At 35.3% G+C, this 25,243-nt stretch overlaps 1 protein-coding gene across 1 annotated transcript; it reads left to right on the top strand.

Moving 5' to 3' along the window:
- The first annotated feature begins 16,673 nt into the window (after nt 1-16,673).
- Nucleotides 16,674-17,948, top strand: LOC131159210 (protein DOWNSTREAM OF FLC-like). Its single transcript, XM_058113932.1, has 2 exons — nt 16,674-17,131; nt 17,479-17,948. Exons 1-2 carry the CDS (start codon nt 16,972-16,974, stop codon nt 17,799-17,801), a joined length of 483 nt encoding a protein of 160 aa, XP_057969915.1. The 5' UTR covers nt 16,674-16,971; the 3' UTR covers nt 17,802-17,948.
- The last annotated feature ends 7,295 nt before the right edge of the window (nt 17,949-25,243 follow it).

Here is a 25,243-nt window from a genome sequence, read left to right as displayed (position 1 = left end):
GCTAAACAAGGGGTTTATACGACCTAGTGTATCGTCATGGGGAGCTCCAATGTTGTTTGTAAAGAAGAAATATGGGTCCATGAGGATGTGCATTGACTACAGAGCAATCAACAAAGTTACTATTAAGAATAAATATCCTCTACCCCGTATAGACAATTTGTTTGATCAGCTCCAGGGTACACGGGTATATTCCAAGATCGACCTCAAATCCGGGTATCATAAAGTGAGAGTAAAAGTAGAGGATGTCGCGAAGACAGCCTTCAGGACCAAGTATGGGCACTACGAGTTTCTCATTATACCGTTTGGTCTGACGAATGCCCCGGCCATGTTCATGGACTTAATAAACAAATTTTTTCACCAGTATCTAGATCAGTTTGTGGTAGTTTTCATTGATGATACACTGGTGTACTCTAGGAGTTTTGAGGAGCTTGAGGTGCATTTGAGGCAGGTGCTGCAGACACTCAGAGAGGAGAAACTTTACGCCAAGTTTAGTAAGTGTGAATTCTGGCTTGACAAAATTTACATTTTTAGGCCATGTGATCTCAGGAGACGATATAGCAGTGGATCCTTGCAAGATTGATGGAGTGGTAAGTTAGGCCAGGCCGAGGAATGTGCAGGAAGTTAGGAGTTTCTTAGGACTGGCAGGTTATTACCGTCGTTTTGTTGAGGTGTTTTCGACTTTGTCAGGACCACTCACGCGATTGATTAGGAAAAATGCCAGATTTGTGTGGGATGAAGAGTGCAAGCAGAGTTTCTAGGAATTAAAGCAGCGACTCATTACTGCACCAATTCCGAGGATTCCATCAGGAGGTGATGGTTATGTTATTTATAGTGACACATCTTTGAAAGGGCTTGGTTATGTGCTGATGTAGCATGGTAGGGTGGTGGCATATGCGTCTAGACAGTTGAAAGAGTATGAAAAGAACTACCCTACTCACGATCTAGAATTGGCTGCGGTTGTACATGCACTAAAGATCTGGAGACATTATTTATATGGTGAGAGGTGTGAAATATTTTCGGATCATAAGAGCCTAAAGTACTTCTTTACACAAAAAGAGTTGAACATGCGGTAGAGGAGGTGGTTAGAACTCACTAAAGATTATGACTGTACCATCAGTTACCACCCCGGTAAAGCAAATGTGGTAGCTGATGCACTGAGCCGTAAATAATGAGACACGCACAACTAGCAGTGATAGTTCAGCATCCGATTCAGATGGACTTAGAGAGACTTGGTGTGGAATTAGTGGAGGTTGATCCTCAGGCGCTTATTGTCAGTTTGGTTGTACAACCTACACTTTATAAGAGAATTAAAGCTGCTCAAAGAGATGATCCAGAGTTAGTGGAGGTGATTGCCAAAATATAGGATGGTTATGGGGAAGAATTCAGCATTTCTGACGATGGGACTTTGAGATTCTACACTAGATTGTGTGTTCCTGCAGATGACAGCATCAAGAGGACGATTTTAGAGGAGGCACACAAATCTCTATATACTGTTCATCCTGGCAGTACGAAAATGTATAGGGATCTACGAGATTATTTCTGGTTGAGTGGCATGAAAAGAGAAATGGCAGCGTTTTTGTAGCAGTGTTTGACGTGCCAGCAGGTTAAGGCTGAGCACCCGAGACCGGCTAGTCAGTTGCAGCCACTTTTCATTCTTGAGTGGAAGTGGGACCATGTATCTATGGATTTTGTTACTAGACTGCCGCCAGCGCCGCATGGTTAGAATGCCATTTGGGTAATAGTTGATAAGTTGACAAAGATAGCACATTTTCTTCCTATTAAGGTCAGCTACCCTATGAACCGGTTAGCAGAGATATATATATACAGGAAATTGTTCGATCCCATGGAGTGCCGGTATCTATAGTCTCGAATCGTGATCCATGTTTTACATCATGGTTCTGGAGGAGTTTGCATGAGGCATTGGGAACTCAACTAGCACTTAGTACTGCTTTCCACCCTTAGATCGATGGTCAGACTAAGAGAACAATCTAGGTATTAGAAGATATGCTTTGTGCCTGTGTGCTAGACTTTGGAGGTAGTTGGATTCAGTTTTTGCCACTAGTTGAATTTTCTTATAATAACAGTTATGAGATTAGCATTGGCATGCCACCTTACGAGGCATTATACGATAGGAGATGTCGATCTCCTCTTTTTTGGGATGAAGTAGGCGAAATGCGAGTTTTGGGTCCAGAGATAATTCAACAGACACGTGATAAAGTCGGACTTATTCGAGATAAGATCAGTGCAGCGCAGAGTCAGTAGAAAAGCTACGCGGATACTCGCCGCCGAGAACTGGAATTTGAAGTGGGTAATCATGTATTTCTGAGAATAACTCCACTGAAGGGGACCTTAAGATTTGGGAAGAAGGGTAAGTTGAGCCCTAAGTTCATTAGCCTATTTGAGATACTTGAGAAGATTGGGTCAGTGGCCTATCGGCTAGCTTTACTGCCTTCTCTATTTCGAGTTCATGACCTATTTCATATTTCCATGCGAAGGAAATACATCCCAGATCCTTCCCATATTATCAGCCATGCAGAAGTGGAAGTCGGCGAGGTTTTAGTATATGAAGAAGCTCCAGTACAGATCCTAGATAGAAAAGAACAAGAATTGCGCAGCAAGAAGATACCATTAGTAAAAGTTCTATGGAGAAACCACGCGATTGAAGAAGCCTCATGGGAGCTTAAAGTTGAAATTAGACGGAAATATCCCCATTTATTTGATGAATTATAGTATTGATGCATATACTAAGATGGTAATTTTATTTTGTTCAGTCCAGTGTAATTGTAATGTAGAGCATAGGTTAGGTAGTATTTTAGTTTTGGGGAAAATTTTCTTTTATGGTTGTAATCTCCCATAACTACCCATGTAACCACGGTATTCCTCCGCCATAAGTGAGGGCAGGTAATAAAATAAGTAGACCCTTTTTCTTTTACTGGATAATGGAGAATATAGATAGAGATACAGATAGTAAATTTCGATGACGAAATCTTATAAGGAGGGGAGAATGTAGTGACCCAAAGAATAATATTATTTTAATAATAAAGAGGGAGGAAAATGGAAACATGAATAGAAGGAGGCAGTAGACTTCGTCGACGACATTGCATTTTGGAGATAATAATAATAATAATAATAATAATAATAATAATAATAATAATAATAATAATAATAATAATAATAATTTCAAGGAATTGCCAAGACTCGTCGACAAATACAGGGGTTCGTCGACGAGTGCGTAAGGAAACTCGTCAACAAAGCTACGTCTCGTCGACGAGAAAATACCGAGAGAACGATTTGGGCTACTATGAATTTCATCGACAAAGGATAAGGTTCGTCGACGAATTTACTGAAGGACTCGTCAACGAGGGGACATGTCTCATTAACGAATCTGGCCCTATAAATAGTGAAAACTCGGATTTTTATTCACTTTCAGTGCTCCTCTCTCTCTCCTACGGCCCCTCTCACTTCTCTCTTCGATTTCGGCCCCTCCAGTCGCCGGATTGACGATCCGAAGCCACCATGACGCTCTTGGAGAAGTTCTCTACAAGTCTGCCGGAGCGGATCGTAGGTGAAATGAAATTGGATTTCATCCCAAATTTAGGGTAAGGTCTTTTAGTCCATTTTTGGCCTTCTGACAGTTATAAGAAATGATGTAGGCAAAGAAATACTAATATTTTATTCCGGCAAACGTTGTTTTCAAGGTGTTATATAAGAGGCCCTGCGGGTGTTAGGCCAGTATACCATAGGGGCTTTTTAGTAGTCAGGTCAGGGAAATATGCTATGCTAGGAAATTTTAAAATATTATATAGTTTATTAAATTATGAATATTATGTATTAAAGTATGGTGTGACTTGAGAATATGAATATAGTATGGGATATGTTTTACGAATTTCAGTGTCATGATTTTATGAATTTTAGTATCATGATTATACGAATTTTAGTACCATGATTATACGAATCTCAGTACCATGATTATACGAATTTCAGTACTATGATTATGCAGTTTTCAGTATTATGATTATACAGTTCTCAGTACTGAAATTAGGAATAACTTCCCAAGAGGGGGGTGAATTGGAATCTTTTTTATTTTGATAATTTTTTAATCTTTTGCTCAAGATACTAAAGAAAGCACAACTGATAACTGATAACCACACTTTAGAATACTTGTAGTTTAAATAAACAAGACAATCAATAAAGCTAAAACAATTCAATCACTCAATCAAGAAAATTTTTGCTATTGTTGATTTCCCTGTGGATGTTTATCACCTTCTTTGAATAAGCTTTTAGTATGCACTTCTCTTGATTAAGATTTCCACAGATTAAATAACGTACTCCCTTTTGGGTTTTCGCAAACGGTTAATCGAAACGTACTTTCTAAATACCAAGAGTCTTTGTTTCTTTCTCTTTGAAACCTGTGACCTACACTTTTTAAATCATACAACACAGCAAGTATAGTATGTAAAGTAGAGAGAAAGACACAAGATTTTTTACGAGGTTCGGCTTCAACACAGCCTACGTCCTCGCCCTTGGCAAAACACCGAAGGGTTCCACTATAGCAGTTCCGTTATCAAGTGGAACAACACCTATTTACAACCACTCCTTTGGCCAAGGCTAGAGCCCGCCTTCTCCAAACAATATGCCCTTATTTGGTCAACGATCCAACAGCCTGGTATCGTCCAAAATCTACAAGAGAAATATCAAAAGCTGGTGTACAAGAGAAGCTCACACAAAAAGCAGATTAGTACAAATCAAAACTATGTACTTCAAAAGATAAAATATCAATAATGAAATAAACTTTTGAAGCTTTTCAAAGAATTCACCAAAATCCTTTTCTCCAGATGAGAAATCAGTAATTCTTCAGGATTTGATGAGCAAGAATATCAGAACAATAGGACTTTCAGCTTTGCAAGAGATTTGATCAAAAAAGATTTTGAGAGCAAGAGAGCTTTGAGAGATTATCAATACTTGGTATATCTTTTATTCTCAAAACACATGTATATATAGACTCCCATGTAATTTTCCTTGTTGCAAAAGTTTCCTTAAAGAGTTTCCCAAGATATTAGAAAATTTGGGGTTCAAACAGCTATAATTTAAAAAATAAGATTTTTAAAATTTTTCCCGTTGAACAATGTTCAGACGTCTGAGGATTCGAGGTCTGACGTCTAATGCTCCTGAAACCCCTTTAAAATAGAACTAGATACAGGGTTAGATGTCTGAAGTCTGGGTTCAGATGTCTGAAGTTCCAGGTTCAGATGTCTGAAGTCGCAAGTTCAGACATCTGAACCGCTACTGCCACTTTCTGTCTTGTTCCATAAATTCTTTAGACGTCTGCACTTAATCTTCAGACGTCTGAAGTAATTCTTTAGATGTCTGAACTTAAAGTTCAATCATTTGAAGTCTCTACTTCAGTCATCTGAGCTATTAAAATCCTGTTTTATAAAATATCTTTCTTTAAAACTATTTTGCTCTCTTATGATCTTTATAAAAACTTAATTCAATATACTTAAATGGGTACTTAAATCTTTATAATCTCTTGAAAAAGCTTCAAAATATATTTCAAATGATATTTTAACTTTTGAAATACTTACAAATATGTTTCCTAAGCTTTCATAAGACATGCTTGAGTTCTCTTTCATGCTTTGCTCTTGATGTTCTTTGAAAAATTTGCTTGAGCTTCAAATATATTAGATTCTCTTTGACTCACTTGAGTAGTCGTCCCATACTTGATTTATACTTGATCTTCTCTTGAACCATACTTGAGCTATACTTGAACTTTGCTTAAACCACACTTGATCCATATTTCCTGAAACTCAAAACTCAATCTTTTCAAGTTAACTAGTCCTTTGTTTGTTTTCACCAAAACCGATTGAAAGATCTTGTTAGGCCAACAAGTACCATGATGTATGTATTACAGTTACAATTTATTTAAATATCATGGTTATTACAGTTATTTCAGAATCATAGTAAATCAGATAGTGGTATATAGAGATATATTATATAGTATCAGACCCTGTTGGACTATGCAGTTACAGAGCACGATACCGTTGCTACAGATATTATGTTATGTTATGAGTGCAATCACCTATTTAGATAATACGTGGTAGTAGGTCGATCACTTAGGCCCTTGACGTGGACAGGCTCCCCATCAGATATGGGTTGAGGTGGGCAGATCAGACCGATGGAGTATAGTGATTTACCCTAGTTGGCCAGCCAGTGTAGATCCCGCCTACGGGCCGCACAACCTTGTCATGAGGGGTTAAATCATGACACACAGTTATCCACAAGGAAAGTTTTCAGTTACTATTACATATATATAGCTTTACAGAAACAGGGAACATACTTATATATAATAAAAGTATTTTGAATAATAACCTACAATACTGTTATATTAAGAAACATGAAAAGGGGGTGAATTTTATTACTTAAACTGTATTTACATATCCAGTTATGCATGATTATGTAGAAATAGATTTTCATAATATTGTAACTCATTTGCCATACACTAGTAATAGCATATTTCGTCTTACTGAGTGTTAGCTCATCCTAGTGTTGAATCATTTTTCAGGTGATCCAGGTAGGTGAGTAGACCAGGCTCGCAGATAGAGGGACTTCAGTAGTGCCCTATTAGTGAAGTGAGTATTGTGGAGGATTTTTGTATATCCCAGCATAGTTGAGGGTATTTTGGGGAACAGATATATGTGTATATTTTGGGAAACATGTTAGTACTCTGGTATTGTATGGTATTGTGTATATATATTTACATATGGTTATGTTTATTTGAATTCTGCTTCTCGCTGCTTAGGTTAATGATTAGGTTTACCCCCAGTATGGTATCAGAGCATGTGGATTATCATACACTAGTAATAGCATATTTCGTCTTACTGAGTGTTAGCTCATCCTAGTGTTGAATCATTTTTCAGGTGATCCAGGTAGGTGAGTAGACCAGGCTCGCAGATAGAGGGACTTCAGTAGTGCCCTATTAGTGAAGTGAGTATTGTGGAGGATTTTTGTATATCCCAGCATAGTTGAGGGTATTTTGGGGAACAGATATATATGTATATTTTGGGAAACATGTTAGTACTCTGGTATTGTATGGTATTGTGTATATATATTTACATATGGTTATGTTTATTTGAATTCTGCTTCTCGCTGCTTAGGTTAATGATTAGGTTTACCCCCAGTATGGTATCAGAGCATGTGGATTATCATAGTATAAAATATTAAAAAAACCAGTTTATTAAGCAGGTCGTTACATGTAATCTCCCAGAACTCTAGTTGTGACCACGGTATTCCTCTACCATAAGTGAGGGTAAGTACTAAAATAAGTAGCCAATTTGTCCTTAAAGGATGGTGCGTAGTACAGATAACAAATTTCGAGGACGAAATTTTATGAGGGGAGAATGTAGAGACCCAAAGAATTATTGCAATTAAATAATAAAAGGAAGGAGTGAAAAGGAAACTTCAAAGGGGGGAGTCAGTAGGGTCTCATCAACAAGCGCAAAGCGTTCGTCAACGAGCAATCTTCTTGGGCACGTCGACGAGGACATATGTCTCGTCGACGAGAACTTACTGAGAGGGCTGATTTCAGAGCCTGAGATTCGTCGATGAGGGTTATGTGTTCGTCGACGAACCTCCTTCTTGTTCTCGTCGATGAGGCGACATGGCTCGTCAACGAGGCCATGTGGCCAACCATCTATATATTGCCAAAAATTCACTTTTCAACGAAAAATTCGTCTTCTTCCCCTCTCTCTCACTAGAATTCGGTGCTCTCTTCTTCTCTCTATACTTTTTGCTCCGTTTCTGTAATAACCTGGGAAAAAAAATTAAATTAAGAGTAATTATTAATTAATTAATCAATTAATTAAAAATTATTAAAATAAATTAATGTAACGCCCTGAACACTAAAACCCAGGTCCGGCACGTTATACCTGATAAAATCCCTGATAATCCATAATCAACATATACGCAGCGAAACGTATAAATATAATCTCCATACATATAATACGATAATACCAAAGTTTACTAATTCATATCTCTAATCCATAGTAATCATTCATCACCTGCATTTCCATAAATCTAAATAACTCCCAAAACATTTCAGTATTTTCGCAATCATTCCTTTCATAACTGACTTAAAATATAAAGACATCAAACATAAATATTTACATTCCCCAAAGTATTATCAGTATATACCCTTCTCTCTTTCTCTTTTCCAAAAAAGCTACAAAATCCTCGAGCTCCCTAAGCTCGATCTCGAGGAAATCCTGAAAAAAAAAATACATTTATATTCGGGTAAGACACATCTTAGTAAGGGAAGAAATAATATATTAAGCACAGCGTGTGTCTAACATAAGGTATATAACAATATAATATTTAACATTTGAAAATCGTTAACACAATTTCTGAAATTGTTCTCTGATCCTAATCAAACACATGCAAAAGATTTAACCCACGAGATTACTCGAGGATAGGGGTGATTACCTACCCATACAAGTAGCACCCCTCTGCTATGATACCTAGGCAACCCAAAGGTCATAGCTCAAGCATACTAGGGCACTCACCTTACTCAATAAGCCCTCAAGTGATAAATTGATCTCGTACTCACACAGTTCATACAAAAGTTTACCGGCAAAGGCTCCCAAGAATAAGGAAATTTACTTGCCCATACAAGTAATTTTCTTCTGCTCTAGCACGTTATGCAGCCTACTGCTACACATGATACAACCAGGGCACTCGCCTTTCTTAGCAAGCCCTCGGGCGAAGAGTTTGCCTCGCCCAAACGTAACATGTTCTATTAACATAAATACTGCTAATACCATAATACATTATTCATTTTGTCATTGTTCAACCATTCACCTATGTTTACGTTCATAACTTTAACATTTAACTTCATTTCACTTTAAGTGACTTTTCCCATTTTACATTATTCACATTTCACATTTTATTTTCGTTTTATTCATTTCCATTTTCATTTCACTTCATTTCATACCCAGCATCTTTCAACTATTTTATTCAGTATTTTTCAGCTGCAATACATTTACCCAGCATCTTTCAACTATTTTACCCAACATATTTCAGCTGTTTTATCCAACATTTTTCAGCTGTCATACATTTACCCAACATCTTTCAATTGTTTTACCCAACATCTTTCAGCTGTCTTACCCATCATTTTTCAGCTGTCATACATTTACCCAATATCTTTCAGCTATTTACATGGTTGCATTAACATACATAATCAACATAGTTCATATCATATTTTATTTTCAATGCATTACTTACTTAGCCTACATCTCATACATTTAACATATATTTGCACAAAATCTCATGTCACATAATTTAACAGTAAAATTCATACATATTCCTGTAAAATAGGCTAACCCACATTTAGCATTTAATTACTAAAAATACAATTTCCATTTCTTACATTATTATCCAAAAAATTCCTTCCACTTTTTTCAGTTCATTTTCACAAATACATAACTAAATAAGTGGTCCTAGGCTCAAAAATCATAATTTTACATGGTTGGCATTTTAATAATTCACACCAAAACATACATATAATATAACATAAATTATTACCTTTAATTTCATAAAATCTGATTTAATATATAATTTCCCCTTACCTGGTTTCTTGAACTACGCCAACAGGGATTCCGAAAAATACCTACGGTGCTCACCCAGACCTTGAATTAAAAATTCTAATTTCATTAAATTAATCCTAAATAAATTATTATTTTAATATTTTTTTAGGCTCATAAATTCTAAATAAATAATTATACCATTAAATATAGCCAAATTACCAAATTTTCCAAATCTCACTATCGCTTTGGAGTGGGGTCTAGAAAACCCCAATTGAAACTTTACTTATGTCAAAATGATGATGATCACGACTAGGACCTCGTGGTGGTACCTGGTCGTCGATTTGACTGAAGATCTAACAAAAAATTGAGAAATTAGGGAAAAACTATTTTACCCCAAGAATGGTGTCTATGCCGCTCGCACGACAAATCCGCTCTAGCAAAAACGTTGGTGGCAGAGTTAGGAATCCAATGACACCTTCCGTTTCCCGATCGGTCGAACATCCATCAAGAAATGAAGGGAGAGAGAGAGAAGAGATGAATGTGAGAGACGAACAAGAGAGAGCGCAGGAGCTCTCTCTCTCTTTCCGCAATTCATTCTGAGAAAGCTTCTTTATCCTTTTTTCTTCTTCTTTGTTTTTTTTTTTTTTTCTACTTACTTTACATATAATATAATAATATTACATTATATTATATACACACACACACACACACATATATACTTTAACCATCATATTATTTATTTAGTACATCATATTTAATAATACTTAATTAATTAATTAATTCATAATAATTTATTTAGTTATTTATTTATTTAATAATTAATTAATTAATTAATTAATTAATAATTACTCTTAATTAAATTTTTTTTCTGTGTTATTACAGTTTCTCTCCGATTCGACGATCAGAAGCTATCATGGTGATCCTGGGGAGATTCTCTACAACCTAACCAGAGCAGAATGTTGATTTGAGAAGTTTGGGCACCATCCCAATTTCAGGGTAAGTAGATTATTTTGGTATTTCCAGTATTACCAAGTTTATATGAGTCCAGATTTTGTGTTGTATAAGAATATACTGGTATTTTTTGCAGTATAATTAGGGTGTTATGATTTTAGTGTTAGGGTGTTATGATTTCAGTGTAGGCATGAGTTGAGGATCTCAGTAGTTGTTTTTCTAGGAATCCAGATAAATTATAGTTTAGGAAATTACGAATAGGTAGATTTAGGATATGTGAGTATGATTATTTTCTGGGAAATTAAGTGTTTTACTGAGGAATCGGTATATATGTAATTACAGGATTTTGAGGTTGGTACGCCGAGGGTGTGAGGGTTGAATTGGAGACAAGCCTCCCAGTCAGATAAGTAAGGAAAATATGTTATGTTAGGAATTTTAGAATGTTTATCAGTAAATTATATGTTTTTCCATATTATTATCCAATACGCAAATTATTTGTATGTTAGAAGATACAGTTTTCAGAATATGGAATATTTATTTATTTAGTTATGTGGCATAAGACATTATCAAATCAGTACAGAAATTCTACAGTTTTCAAATTACTATAATTTACAATATTTATGGAGAAGTATGTTTTATCAGATTTTACATAATTATGTATTACAGTGTATGTACAAATAGATATTTTATAACATTTACAGATTACCATGATTCTTAGAATTTTAAAGCCAAACACTATAATGTTACAATTTATACAGTTCAGATATTACAAATCAGTTATTATAATTTAGATATTAAAGTATTTACAAAACAGTTTTGTAAAGACCCGAAAATTTAAAAGGATTAAAATAATTTAAAAATAAATAAATAAAATAATAGATAAATAAATAAAAGGAATAGCATGAAAAAAATATATAAAAAAATTAAAATTAAAGAAATTAAATTAAATAAAGATGAATTAAATAATTAAATAATTAGTTATTAAATTAAATATTTTTACATTGGATTTTAAAAAAAAAACTAATTGAAATAAGAGAAATATACATATATACACTTATATAGTAAGTTAATATAATATATAAATATATATATATATATATATATGTGTGTGTGTGTGTGTGTGTGTGTATAAAGTAAAGTAAAAGAAGATGAAAAAGAAGAAAGAAGAAAGAGAAGAAAATGTCAGAGCTGCACGCCCCCCCCCTCTGCAAATCTTTCAGCGAGCCGCAGCCACCTCTGTCTCTGTCTCTCTCCTTATCTCAATTACTCGACGAGTTTGCGACGGATCGGGAAACGGAAGGTACCGTTGGAATCCTGATTCCGCTGTCGACATTTTTATTAGAGCAGATTTTTCATGGAAACGGCTTAGGCACTGGTCCTGGGGAAAGGTAATTTTTCTCCATTTTCTCAATTTTGCCATTAATATGTCGTTAAATCAACGATCAGACACCACCACGGGGTCCTAGTCGTCGTTGTCATCATTTTGACTTAGATAAATTTTCAATTGGGGTTTTCTAAACCCTACTCCAAAGCGAGAGTGAGATTTGGAAAATTTGGCAATTTGGCTAAATTTAAGGGTATATTTATTTATTCAAGAATTATGGTCCTAGGAAATATTTAAATAATATTTTATTCAGGAATAATTTATTAGAACTAGGAATTTAATTTAAGGGTTCGAGTGAGCCCCGCAGGTATTTTTCGGAGTCCCTGTTGGCGTAGTTCAAGAAACCAAGCAAGAGAAAAATATATATTAAATTAGAATTTTTATGAATTTAATGAAAAAATAAATTGTATTATATGTACGTGTATATGTTTCGGTATGGGTAATGTATGAGTTTTATTGCTAAATTGTGTGGCATGAGAATCTGTGCAAATTATATGTTAAATGTATGAAATGCAAGTTAAGTAAGTAAAGTAATGAGAATAAAATATGATATGGACAATGTTGCTTGTGTATGTTAAATGCAACCATGTAAAGGTACGATAGCTAAAAGTCGGGTTAGCAGATCTAGCTCATTTCTATGTAGACTAACTGATGACAGCTAAAAGGAGCTGTGTTAGATTCTAGCGCATTTCTATATGGACTAACAAATGACGGCTAAAGAGCGGCTGTAGTACAAATGAATGAAATGAAAATGTTATGAAATGAAATGACAAGGAATGACAATACAATGAAATGAAATGTGAAATGTGAATGATACAAATGGGAAAGAGTCACTTAAAGTGAAACAATATGCAAAGTTAAGTTATGAACAGGAATGAATGTGCATGAATGTATAATGACAGAAAAGAACGATGTATTATGATATTAGAAGTATTTATGTACGTAGAACATGTTACGATTGGGCGAGACATACTCTTCGCCTGAGGGCTTGCTGAGTAAGGCGAGTGCACTAGTAACTTCAAATGTGGCAGTAGCTGCATAACGCACTAAGGCAGAGGGAACCTACTTGTATGGGCATGTAGATTTCCCTATCCTTAGGGCCTTTGCCGGTAAGCTATTATTGAACGGTGTGAGTACGAGATCAATTTATCACTTGAGGGCTTACTGAGTAAGGTGAGTCCCCTGGTATGCTTTAGCTGCGACTTTCGGGTTGCCTAAATATCAGAGTAGAGGGGTGTTACTTGTATGGGCGGGTAATCACCCCTATCCTCAGGTAATCTCGTGGGTTAAACATTTGCATGTGTTTGTTTAGGATCAGAAAATGATTTCAGGAAATTATGTTAGTGATTTGCAAATATTATAAAATGATATGTATAATCTCATGATGGCCACATGCTGAGTTTAATATATTGTTTATTCCCTTACTGAGATGTGTCTCACCCGAATATGAATTCATTTTTTTCAGGATTTCTTAGGATCGAGCTTTGAGAGCTCGAGATTTTATAACATTTTTGGAAGATATAAGAAAAATGGTATATTTTTATGTCAATTTTGATATGTATATTTTATGTTTTATATCTTTATGTTTTAACTCAGTTATGAAATGATAGTTGTGAAACATATTGGTATTAGTGAATAATGTTTTGGAGACATGTATATATTTAAATACTGGTGGATGATTAATTTATTATGGTTGGTAGTTAGAATTAGTAAACTCTAGTATTATGTTATATGGAGATTATGGTTATATTTTCCGCTGCGTATATGTTGATTATGGATCATCAGGGATTTTATCAAGTATAACGCGCTGGACCCGGAAAAAAGGGTCTAGGCGTTACAAGTTTTCTGTGTTATGGTTATTTTTGAATCATGATGAAACAGTAAGATGTATATATAGAAAATAGTATTATACAATATCATACCCTGATGAGTCAGTTCAGATATCAGCAGAGCATGGTACCGTTGCTATTACAGATTAGAGTGCAATCACACAACTCAAATAGTGTGTGGAGGATTCCGTCAATCGTGCCTAGAGAGATTGCAAGCTCCCTAGAAGACTGGGTTGAGGTGACCAGTTTGATGAGGTAGATACCAATACCGTGCCTTGGAGGGATTGCAGATGACCGGACTGAGGATTTGTAGAGTTACAGTTGACTTATCCTGGTAGGCCAACCAGAGTTAAGTCTCGCCTATGGGCCGCACAACCCTGTAATGAGGAGTTAAATCATGACGTATAGTTTTTCAGGGTAAATATCACAGTCATGTATATGTAAACAGATTTATAGAATATCAGCAGATATATTATGATACTAGAAGTATGAAAAAATAGAAAACTCATATATTACAGTTGTATTTTAAACTATAATAGATGCAAGTTGTACTGTATATTGTTCTACTAGCTTTTAAAGTTTCAGATATTTATCAGTATAGTATTTATGGAACTCCGTCGCCACACACTAGTAATAGTATATTTCCTCTTACTGAGCGTTGTCTCATCCCAATGATTTAACATTTTTCAAGTGATCCAGTTAGACGAGTATATCAGGCTCGCCGACAGAGGGATTGTTGCACTGCCCTGGTTGTGGGGTAAGTGTTTTTAGGGAGATGTTGTTTTAGGTAGTTTTCTAGGGTTTTTGTGGATGTTACTGGGAGATGTGTTTTTGTGTATGTATATTTTGGGGAATTATTGAATTCTGGTATTGTAAATATGGATGTACAGTTTTATATTTTCCCGCTGCGTAGGTGTGCAAAATGAACAGTATTTCCTCAGTGCTCATTTGGGGTCTGAGATGTTATAGTAGATAATCTAAGGGTATCAAAGTAAATTAAAGTATATAGTAAAGTTTAATTGAAAAAAAATGGTATAGATTTTCGGAATCGTTATACAAATTTACAAGTAGTAATTAAATAAACTAACCACACCTAAGAAAATAATAGGTTTGGCAACTCCATTAAACCTTTAATATTATTATTCATCGCTATTCTAGACACCCCTCTGAAACGTTGTGACACCCAAAACAAATGTTGATTAATATATGCCACTTAACATTTGTTATCGTGGAAATAAAGTTATTTCATTTCATATTTGCACATGATATAATAAAATGGCATAAGGTTTAAGTTCATTCACCAATTCTTGATAATGTGATAGTGTACCAACTTTCATTTGTTTAAATTTATGACACACAATCAAATTCGTTGACCTATATCCTGTAAGTATGAAACATAGTACAACATAAATATATAAGGTAAAATATCTAATAATAGCTCCCATAGCATGGTGCGGTGGAAAGACATTAGTAAGTAAGAAGGAGTATCGGGGGTTCACTTCTAGATAGGTACACTCACGGAGCCAACGGTACCTATGGATGGTGAGAGTTTACTCTGTGAGTCAGCGGGAACCGTGGACAGTGAGAGTTCGCTTTGTGAGCTAGCGGGAACCGTGGATGGTAATGGAGATGTGTCTTGGGAGTTGGGTTGGCCGAACGTTTAACTGATGCACAAAAGTCATGTACGCATCTGGACTTTACCCTGATTAGCGAGACCTAGGGGCGGAGGACGCTGATCCGTAGGTTTGGTGTCACACCAAGGGGGTCCAAAGGGCTCGTTGTTGGCTGGAGTTCCTATGTAATAAAAAAAATATCTAATAATAATAATATTTTGAAAATAGGGATACATTTAACTAACTATTCTTAGTTTAAATTGGTAGATATCTCCATAATCTCACTTTTTATATTTTAAAAAAAAGCAAGAATTTGACAAACTAATAAAAAATTTTGCATTTGCAATTATACAAATAAATAATGAATTTATTACAGTGACTTGTACAATTTAAGGTAAGCATTTATAGAGTTTTTATAAATAAAAAAAAGGAAAAACATTCATAAATCATAATCATAGATGGACAAATAGATTAATTGCAAGTTCTATTTAGAAAACTATACTAAATTAGTCAATATTCTTCATTTGCAATCATAACATCCAAAGTAAACCCTATTGGCTGATACTTGTTTAATTATTTAAAAATTATTTAGTCAAATTGAATTGAGCAATTAATAAATAAATAAAAACTTACATTTTGAATTTTTTTTAATGTTTTAAATCATGATTTTAATAATGATACTTTGTTGATAAACTGGTAAAACACGTATTTTACACATTATTTACAAAAAATTAATAATTAAAAATCTCATGCATAGCATATTTTCTATTATTTACAATATAAAATAACTTTTCAGACATTTTAAGTTTATGATTTTTTCCTTTATCCATTTTGACATTTTATGAGTGCCTCTAATCTATGTATATGTAATTAATAATTTTTCTTGAGATCAATTCAAAATTTTATTTTTCCTAAATTAAGAGCGCAACTTATATCTCATCATTCCCTTTATAACATTTGAACCTAAAATAAGGTTTGACCATTATTATTAATTGAGGGAAGAGAAGATAATTTCGCTCCATATATATATATTTTTTTCGTTTAATACAACATTTGCTATTACGATAATTTATAAGTAATTATTTTATAAAACTAGCTTTTAAGCAATGCACACATTAATAATAATTGATTTTAAATGTTTCACAAATAAGAGAATAATAAATATAGGGACGCGTATTTAGGGATCATTTTTACTTTTCCACTTGTAAGGTTATTATTTCAAAAATCTATAATTATTAGTTAATATATTTAAAATAAAAATAAAGCACTAATAATGTTTTGTACAGTATAATAATATTTTCTAAACTCATATTTTTAAAATTAGGAAAAACCTTGGAAGGGAATTCGATGCGTGAGAGAGAGAGAGAGAGAGAACGCGTGAGACGCGCATTTGATTCTGGCAGTGAGCCATGTGAGCACACCGACAGCGATGAGTAAAAAGTGCCAGCTGCAGCCCCGCTCGCTTCCTCTCTCCTCTCTCCTCTCTATCTCTATATCAATCCCTTCTCACTCCTCCATTTATATCTTCTTCATTTCTCACTCTCTCCCTTCCCTGTATCTGCTCCCAGAGATCTGCATTTCCATTTGAAAAATCATCTGTTGCTTCCTCCATAACCATGGCCATGGCTAGGCTGCTGGTGTTCATCGCCGTCGTTCTCCTCCCCGCCATCGTCTCCGCAACCCGCCCCTTGGCGACACCATTCACCGTCGAAGGCGCAGTCTACTGCGACACTTGCCGCTTCGGCTTCGAGACCTCAGCCAGCACCCCCATCTCAGGTCTCTCTCTCTCTCTCTCTCTCTCTCTCTCTCTCTCTCTGTGTGGATAGTTTTGTATATCTATAACATTGGTGTCGTCTGTCACTTTTCTCGTTGCCTATTAACCAAGATCGTTAGATCTTGTTTTGATTTGCTGCGATCTGTTGTCCGGTTTTGATTTTTCTGAACCCTAATTACTGCATCCAAAATAGATGGGGGAAACGGGATTTTCTGAAGTGTAGCGCTACTTCCGCCGGATCATACCTGTTGATCTCCCTTTTTTCTTTCTCTTCCGCCTCATTTTTCTTTCCTTGCAAAAAGAAGATTTAAAATTCCGGTTAAGAAAATGTCCGATCTGTGGTTGGCAGGTGCTAGGGTTAGAATCGAGTGCAAAAACAGGGACACAATGAAGCTGGTGTACAGCGTCGATGGAGTGACCAACGCCGCTGGAAAATACAAAATCCAGGTGAATGAAGACCACCAGGAACAGCTCTGCGATGCGGTGCTGGTTAGCAGCCCACAACTGAACTGCGCCCAGGTAGATCCTGGACGTGAACGTGCTCGCGTCATCCTCACCGGCAACAACGGCATGACCTCCACTCGCCGTTATGCGAACGCCATGGGATTCGTGAGGGATCATCCAGTGGCCGTCTGCAGCGAACTGCTCAAGCTATACCAGGAAGATGAGTAGAGACGGATCACCTCTCTACCAGTACCATAAACCATATATTATATATACTGCTCCGATCTAATATTTATTTATTCGATCCCCATCTTCTGTAGCTCTAAATTAATTTGTGACATTGATCGATCTATATGTTTCCGATTTGGGTGTGTACTGGTTGCTATTGTTTTTCCGATGGTGGTGTTTAATGTTTCTTTTGTGGAACCCTGTTGTTTAGTTTAATGTTTGTTTAATTTCCGAGTAGCTGTCCATTCAATTGTGCCCCTGCCGTCGCCGTCTTTGCAGATTCCGGCGAGAAACGCCGACTACACAGATATTAAATTTTAATCACAGCTTCAATCTTCCATATAGATTTTCTCAATAACCTTTTTCCCTTTTTATATATTTGTTGAAGAGATTATATTGGTTGATGTGGAATGTAAAATCCCCAACCCAATTACCAATCCTCGTTTGGAATTTAAATTTGGGAATTTGAAATTTGTGTAATATAGAACTATAATACTGAAAACACCATTACTAGGGGAAAAAAATATGACAAATTTTATCTTAATCCTATATAAGTTCAATACAAAATGTTTTCAAACATAGGGTTAGTGAATGTAGACAACTTTGATACAATCTTATCTTACATTTTGTTAATATTGTCTTCCAAATGTTAGAATTAAGGTTTAAATGATCTAAGCTTAAAATACCACACCACCTAATGATTTTAAGTTTAGGAATTACATTTTTTTCAAGTTATCATTCCAAGAAATTTACTAGTGATGTTAGTTTCATGGCTATCAAGTTAAATCTTATCTTCTATTTCTTCACATTATTACGTATAAATATATCTTAGATTTTATTGTGGTTGTAATTTCATCAATTAAGACAATATTAATTACTAGCATGTATTATGGAATCTCATTTTGAGTACTCTTTACTAGAAGGGGTGAGCATTTGGTCGATTCGATTAATTTAGTTAATTAATCCAATTAATTAAAAAGTTTTGATTAAAAAATCTCATTAATTAAACTGAATTGAATTTTATTTCATTTTAACCAAACTCAAAACCAATCGAACGAAATTTTTAATTGAATTAATCGAATTCAAAAATTGAACTAAAAATCGAAAATCAAAATTTGACGAAAATAAAAACAGAACCAAACCAAATAAATTTTTAATCGATCTGAAACAACCAAATTTACTCACTTGATTTTGTTTTAACCGAATTATGCTCATCCCTACTTACTAGTCTATCCTCACTAGTATAAAATGATAAATAATTCAAAGAAAACCTTCATCTACATTTATCCTATGTTTGGGAGCATGAAATTGAGATCTTAAATTTGAATTTGAGTGTCTTTAGATTTTAAGTACACAATTGTGTTGATATTTTTCCAAATCCATGTACATCTAAATTCAAGTATTAAAATTCATGTTCTGAAACAGTACCTTAATATTATAATTGAAAATTTCTTAAAATTTCATTAATTCTAACATTAATCTGTTATGAAATATAGGTGGATATCTCCTATGTCTTTATGAACTTGCCCCATATATATATATATATACTAATTCATATCCCTATGAACCTACCCTATATGTCTGTACTAATTCATCTTCTACCCCTTCATCTTCCACCCCTTGCCTTATAAAGGGCACCCTCTCCCTTTCATTTGTGATATACATATAGCATGCTTATATATACATATTACATGTTTGAAGTGAGGAGCATATACAAAGGATTAGAGAAGATGAGAGATTAAGAGAAGAGAGATACTTTGTACAAGGCCGGCTCCAAATCATCTTGTAATTTCTCATGAGATAGTGAAGTTTTGATCATATCCGCCCGTGGAGTCGGCATAGCCGAACCACGTAAAATTCGGTCTTGTCTTCATTTATTTTTCTGCTTATCTTTATTTGTTTTATTATTAATTTCTACATCATTTTATAACACGTTGTTAGCACGAGTTTTTAACCAACTGACATATTTTTATATATTTATACTGCCTTAATAGACGGTTTTATTTATGTTTATACCGTCTTAATGGCCGATTTTATTTTTATACCACCTATATATACATATATGTATTTAAAGTACCAATCTCCAGAAAAGATGGTAAAATAGTCCTCTTGAAGAGGCTATGTATCTAATCTCCCAAAGAGATAATCCTCTTGAAGAGATTATATATTTAAATCTTTCGTGCATATATATATAAGTCTCTCGAAGAGATAATCCTCCTGCAGAGGCAATATATTTAAATTTTTCATTTACATATTTAGTCTCCCGAAAAGATAGACCTCCTGAAGAGGCTATATATCTAAACTTTAGAAGAGATATTAAATATTTACCTCTTGAAGATGGTATATTTTTTAACCTCCCAAAGAGATGTTAAAAATTCAACCTCCTGAAGAGGTGAAATATTTATCCTCCAGAAGGTGCATGGATTGAGCAGCTTATTAAGAAAATATTATATATATAATCATGGAAAGGCTCAAACATATTTGCCTCTTTTATTTTATATTTAACTCCTCATCTAATTAATAATTATCTCTCGCATAATTGTTATCTCTCTTTAATTGTTTTCTCTCTCATATATTTTTATTATCATTGTATTTATAGATGAAGAATTGAAGACTGAATACCTCACTGTTAAAGATCTGTAGAGACCCGAACTAGGAAAATAAGGAAATTAAATAAGAAAAGAAAAAAGGGGATTTCAGCAAGTTTCGTCGACGAGAAACGAGGTCCATGTTCTCGTCGACGAAGGCTCTCATGTGACTTGTTGCTGAAATTTAGAACTTTGTCGACAAAAAGATCCAGAATGTTTGAAAAATATCAAGTTTAGGGTTCGTCAACAAGGCCCTTCTTTCGTCGACGAACAACCTTATGTGGTTTGTCGACAAAGGTATCATTTTGTCGACGAATTTGACCGGGTCAAGGGATCTATAAATAAATTTTCAATTGCTTCATAGTTAATAAATCAAAATATCTCTCCCTCCCTCTCTAGAACCTGCACCCACACTCTCTCTCTCTTCGATCCTTCGCCGTTCGTTGCCCGTTTCAACAATTGAAAGTTACCATGAGGATTAGGGAGCGAATATCTATAAGTCTAGCAGAGTGAATTATTGATTTCAGGAAAAAGCTAGGGTTTGATTTTCGAGCGTCTCGAGTGTTTTTTAGTAAATAGGTAAGGAGATTCTATAATGTTAGTTATGTTTATGAGTTGTAACGGAATGAAATGTTATAACGGTTTTTAGATAAACAGTTACGTCTTTTCTAGGGTTTTCAGGCCTAGACTTTGGTTAATCGACTTTATTTCTAAAACCAACCGTGTAAAATTTAAATATAATTTTTTAAGGTATAGTATTGGGCTTTCTAAACGTTTTCATCGGTTGAAAGATTGTTATTTCAAACCATAAGCTTGTTTTAAAATCAACCAAAGATGGTAGGGTTGATTATCTCCATTTTTCCCGTATTTAGCTATATATTTATATTTAGTAAAATAACAACCTAGAGATATTCATATCCTAGTTTTAGTAGCAGTATTTATGTTCTCAAGCAGATGGGTTATGTATGAGTTACCAAATGAAAACTTTTGTGGCATGAGTATATTTTTAATTGACATCAAATGAGCAGGTTTTGTGTAATACTGAAATGTAACGGCTATAGGTCGAGAGATGAGATGCGATGGCTATATGCCAAGAGATGAGATGAGACGTGACGACTAAATGCCGAGTTTATGATACGTTAATTTTTACCGAGTCAATATCGAGTAGATGTTTTCACATAATTATGTACAGAGTATGTTATATTACAGTTTTATGAAATGAATGATTATTACAATTTTATATGATGTAAATTGACATATATGATAATGGAGCCCTGTTATGATAATCTCATGGTTAGAGCACGGTACCGTAGTTATATGTATGTAGGGGTGCAACCACATGACTCTGATAAAGTGTGGATGGGAAAGGCGACTGTTGGTCTGGGTAAAGTACTACTCGACTTCGATAAAGTGTGGATGGGAAAGGCGACTGGTGGTCTGGGTAAAGTACTCCTCGAAGGAGTGATTCCGGGACCCCATTCGACGGAGTATTCTAGATGACTCAGCCTTCAAGCGGCCTTCGGGTATAGATTGAGTAGGTACCATCGTACTACTTTTATGTTTGACTTAACATTGTTGGCCGACTATTTGCTAGGTCCAGCCTCCAGGTTACACAATCCGTCATGGGGGGAAGCATGTCGCATATGTATGTGATGGCGTGATGACGCTAGTCCTACAGATCAGGTTGTATCTTCTAGATATATATGGGCATATTTACTATAGAAATGACTATATTGAGCTAGTAGTATATATTTTCAGATTTACAGAGCAGCAATACAGATTTTAAAATGTCAATTAAATGTATTTAAATGTTAGCAGTATATGTACACATGAAATCTCATGCTAGCCACACACTAATAATAATATCATCCATCTTACTGAGAGGTGTCTCACCCTAGCATGTAAATGTTGTTTCAGGTCCTCCGAGGGATCGAGCCTAGCGTGTTGCCAAATAGAGTTAGATAGTAGACAGTCCTTGTCAGAGCTGGTGAGATTTTATGTAGTGTTTGTCTTTTGGGCATTGTATATATAGTAGATTATGTTTTCAGTTATGTATGGATGTATATGGGAAATAGTTAGAGACTCTAATAAGTATTAGATGACATATGTTTTCTGTTGTGTGTGTTTATGCAGTTCAGTATGGAACACCCGATTTTCCCTTGTTTGGGCGGGTTGCACATGTATGGTATCAGAGAGATGTATGTATGTATGTATATTTAGTGGCACTCTAGGTCCATCGAGAGGGTCGGGGCGCTACAGTTGGTATAAGAGCTAATCAGGTTGTTAGGTCTTGTAGACTTGGTAAAACGAGGTTAAGAGATCTTACCAGAGTATAGGAGTTAGAGTAAGACAAGGATAGGAATGGGTATGATAGGACTTTTGGGTTTAGCTTCGTAAGCTTGGAGACAGAAATCCATTAGCAGACTTCTTTGTTTTTCTGGATCAGTTGATGGGTTCAGAAAATCACGGCAATCCATTGACAGTTTCATTTCCGAGTGGAGGGGCAGGACTTGAGCTAGAATGAGAGTATCAAGTTAGCAGAGTATGTCATTATTAGGAATGTTAAGTCATCAAAATGAGTCTTATAGTATTGTAGTAGTAGCAGATATGTAGGGTACCAAGATTCTAAATAATTTTCTCAATTGTCTTTTCAGGATGGAGTCCAAGGATAATACTACGAACGTTGGTGGAAGTAGTTGTAACGCCCCAACCTGGGTCTGCCAAGGAGCACTGCGTCTCTGCTCCTCCACTTGGACCAGACCAACACGTGTCTTTTTCAGTGTGTTTTGTCCTCACTTACACACCTCCTAAGAAAACTTCTCAAAAGGTCACCCATCCCAAGATTACTCCAAACCAAACACGCTTAATTGTAGAGTTCTTATGGGAAGACTCCCGAAAAGAAATGTGCACCTTGTTGATATGGGTAATAATATCAAGTCTTTTTTAAGTCTTTATTCCATAGGGTATCACATTCTCCCCCACTTACAGAACGCAACGTCCTCGTTGGGAACCCACATTTCCAAACCAAGGTGATGTGAATTTCATCACACTTCTGGTTGGGTAATTGCTCTGATACTAAATTGTGATGCCCCAATTTTCGTACCAATTTTTTTGGTATCAGAACTTAGGTTGTTAGGTTCTGCAAACTTTAGTAAACAGTGGAATACAATAGTAGAGTATAGGAATAGATTTTAAGAAAAATAGGAGACGGGTAGATGGGAAACTAGTTAGTTATTGTTAGAAGATGAGATGAGAATTTAGGGTTCTATTTTGCAGCCTAGAGGTAGGAGTACTGGGTTTGTTTTTGTATTTTTCCTGAGGTGACGATTTCAGGAAAACCATGGATATTATTGTTGGGTCTTGTTTTTGAGTGGTAGGACTGAATCTTAAATGGGGATTGAGGATGTGGAGATAAATGGTCGTATGAGAGTAATTAATGAGTTATAGTAGTGTATTGATTGTGTGGTAGTAATTGTATGCTGAAACTATTTGTTCCTTTTGTAGGATGGATCTGGGGAACAGTAACACAAGTACGGGAGGTGATGGAATAGGACCTTCCAGTATGGGTGGCGAACACTCTAACACAATATTGCGTAGCATCACCCATTAGGTGATGGCTGAGATAGTTAGGAGTTCAGGAGAGTGAAGCTGCACGATCGAACAGTTCACACGTGTGCGACCCCCATCTTTTGCTGGAGGATCAGACCCATTAGTAGTAGAGAACTGAGTCCAGGACATAGAAGACATACTGGTAGTCCTCTCATGTGCAAACGAGCAGAGGGTGTTATTTGCTACATTTAAATTGATTGGAGAAGCAAAGCACTAGTAGAGGTTGGTGAGACTACTGGAGGAGCAGAAGCCTGACCCTGTAGCATTACTTAATAATATCCAAATATTATAAATATGACACAATGTTAAAATATTGAGAGTAATTAGACATTTAATTAAAAATATAATTCGTAATGTATGAATTAAAACACATAATTACGCAATCTAAGCGCGTAATCATTTCGCAATCCCAAAAACAAACAAAGCTAAAGTTTATTTAATATCTAATCCACGTAATGTATATGATTAAGGAATTTAACACATCCACACAGTTTATATATATATATGTTGAAAGTAAAGAAAGTAAAGGGAAAGAGAGTGACACCGGATTTTTACGAGGTTCGGCTTATCCCCAGCCTACATCCTCACCTTTGGCAAACCACCAAAGGATTCCACTAAACCAGTTCCTTTTCAGGTGGAACAACACCGTTACACACTCCTTTTGTAGGCTAGAGCCCACCTCTCCAAGTGATACCCCTCACTCGGTCACTCCTTCAATAGGCTAGAGCCCGTTTCTCCAAGCGATACCCCACACTTGGTCAACGATCCAAACACCTTGAATTGTCCAAGAGCTACAAGAACATATGAAGTAAACATTGCGTACAAGAACACTCTCAAATAGAGCAGATTAGTACAACATTTAGCAATATGTACTTTAAGAATTTAAATATCAATATGAAATAGAATTGAAGCTCAAGTATAAGATATCATCAGGGGTTCTTTTGTGATTGAGAAAACTTCAGTATTAGAATCGTAGGTTGATAATTCAGCAGCAATTCAAATGAATTCCCCTAATAAGAGTATGAGTAATAGAGAACTTTGAGAGAGATTGAGAGTTTGAATTCAATAATGCTGTATGATTGCTTGGTTTTAATTTCTTGGGGTTAAAGTAGTATTTATAGATTTTTTAGGATTAGTTTCCTTGCTCCCCAAGTTACTTGGAGTGTTCGCCAAGTTTTTATAACATTCACATTTGAAAAACTAATTTTTTAAATTTTCCCGTTGAGGTTCAAAATTTAAAATCTC

Source organism: Malania oleifera, chromosome 7 (assembly GCF_029873635.1).
Source record: "Malania oleifera isolate guangnan ecotype guangnan chromosome 7, ASM2987363v1, whole genome shotgun sequence".
Lineage (NCBI taxonomy): Eukaryota > Viridiplantae > Streptophyta > Magnoliopsida > Santalales > Ximeniaceae > Malania > Malania oleifera.
The sequence above is the reverse complement of the archived record's forward strand: the minus strand, read 5'-3'. Positions and strand labels throughout refer to the sequence as shown.

Coding starts and splice junctions, on each gene's coding strand:
- LOC131159210 (XM_058113932.1), top strand. CDS start 16,972: ATGGCCATGGCTAGGCTGCTGGTGTTCATCGCCGTCGTTCTCCTCCCC. Junction 17,132..17,478: donor AGCCAGCACCCCCATCTCAG/GTCTCTCTCTCT, acceptor TGTGGTTGGCAG/GTGCTAGGGTTAGAATCGAG.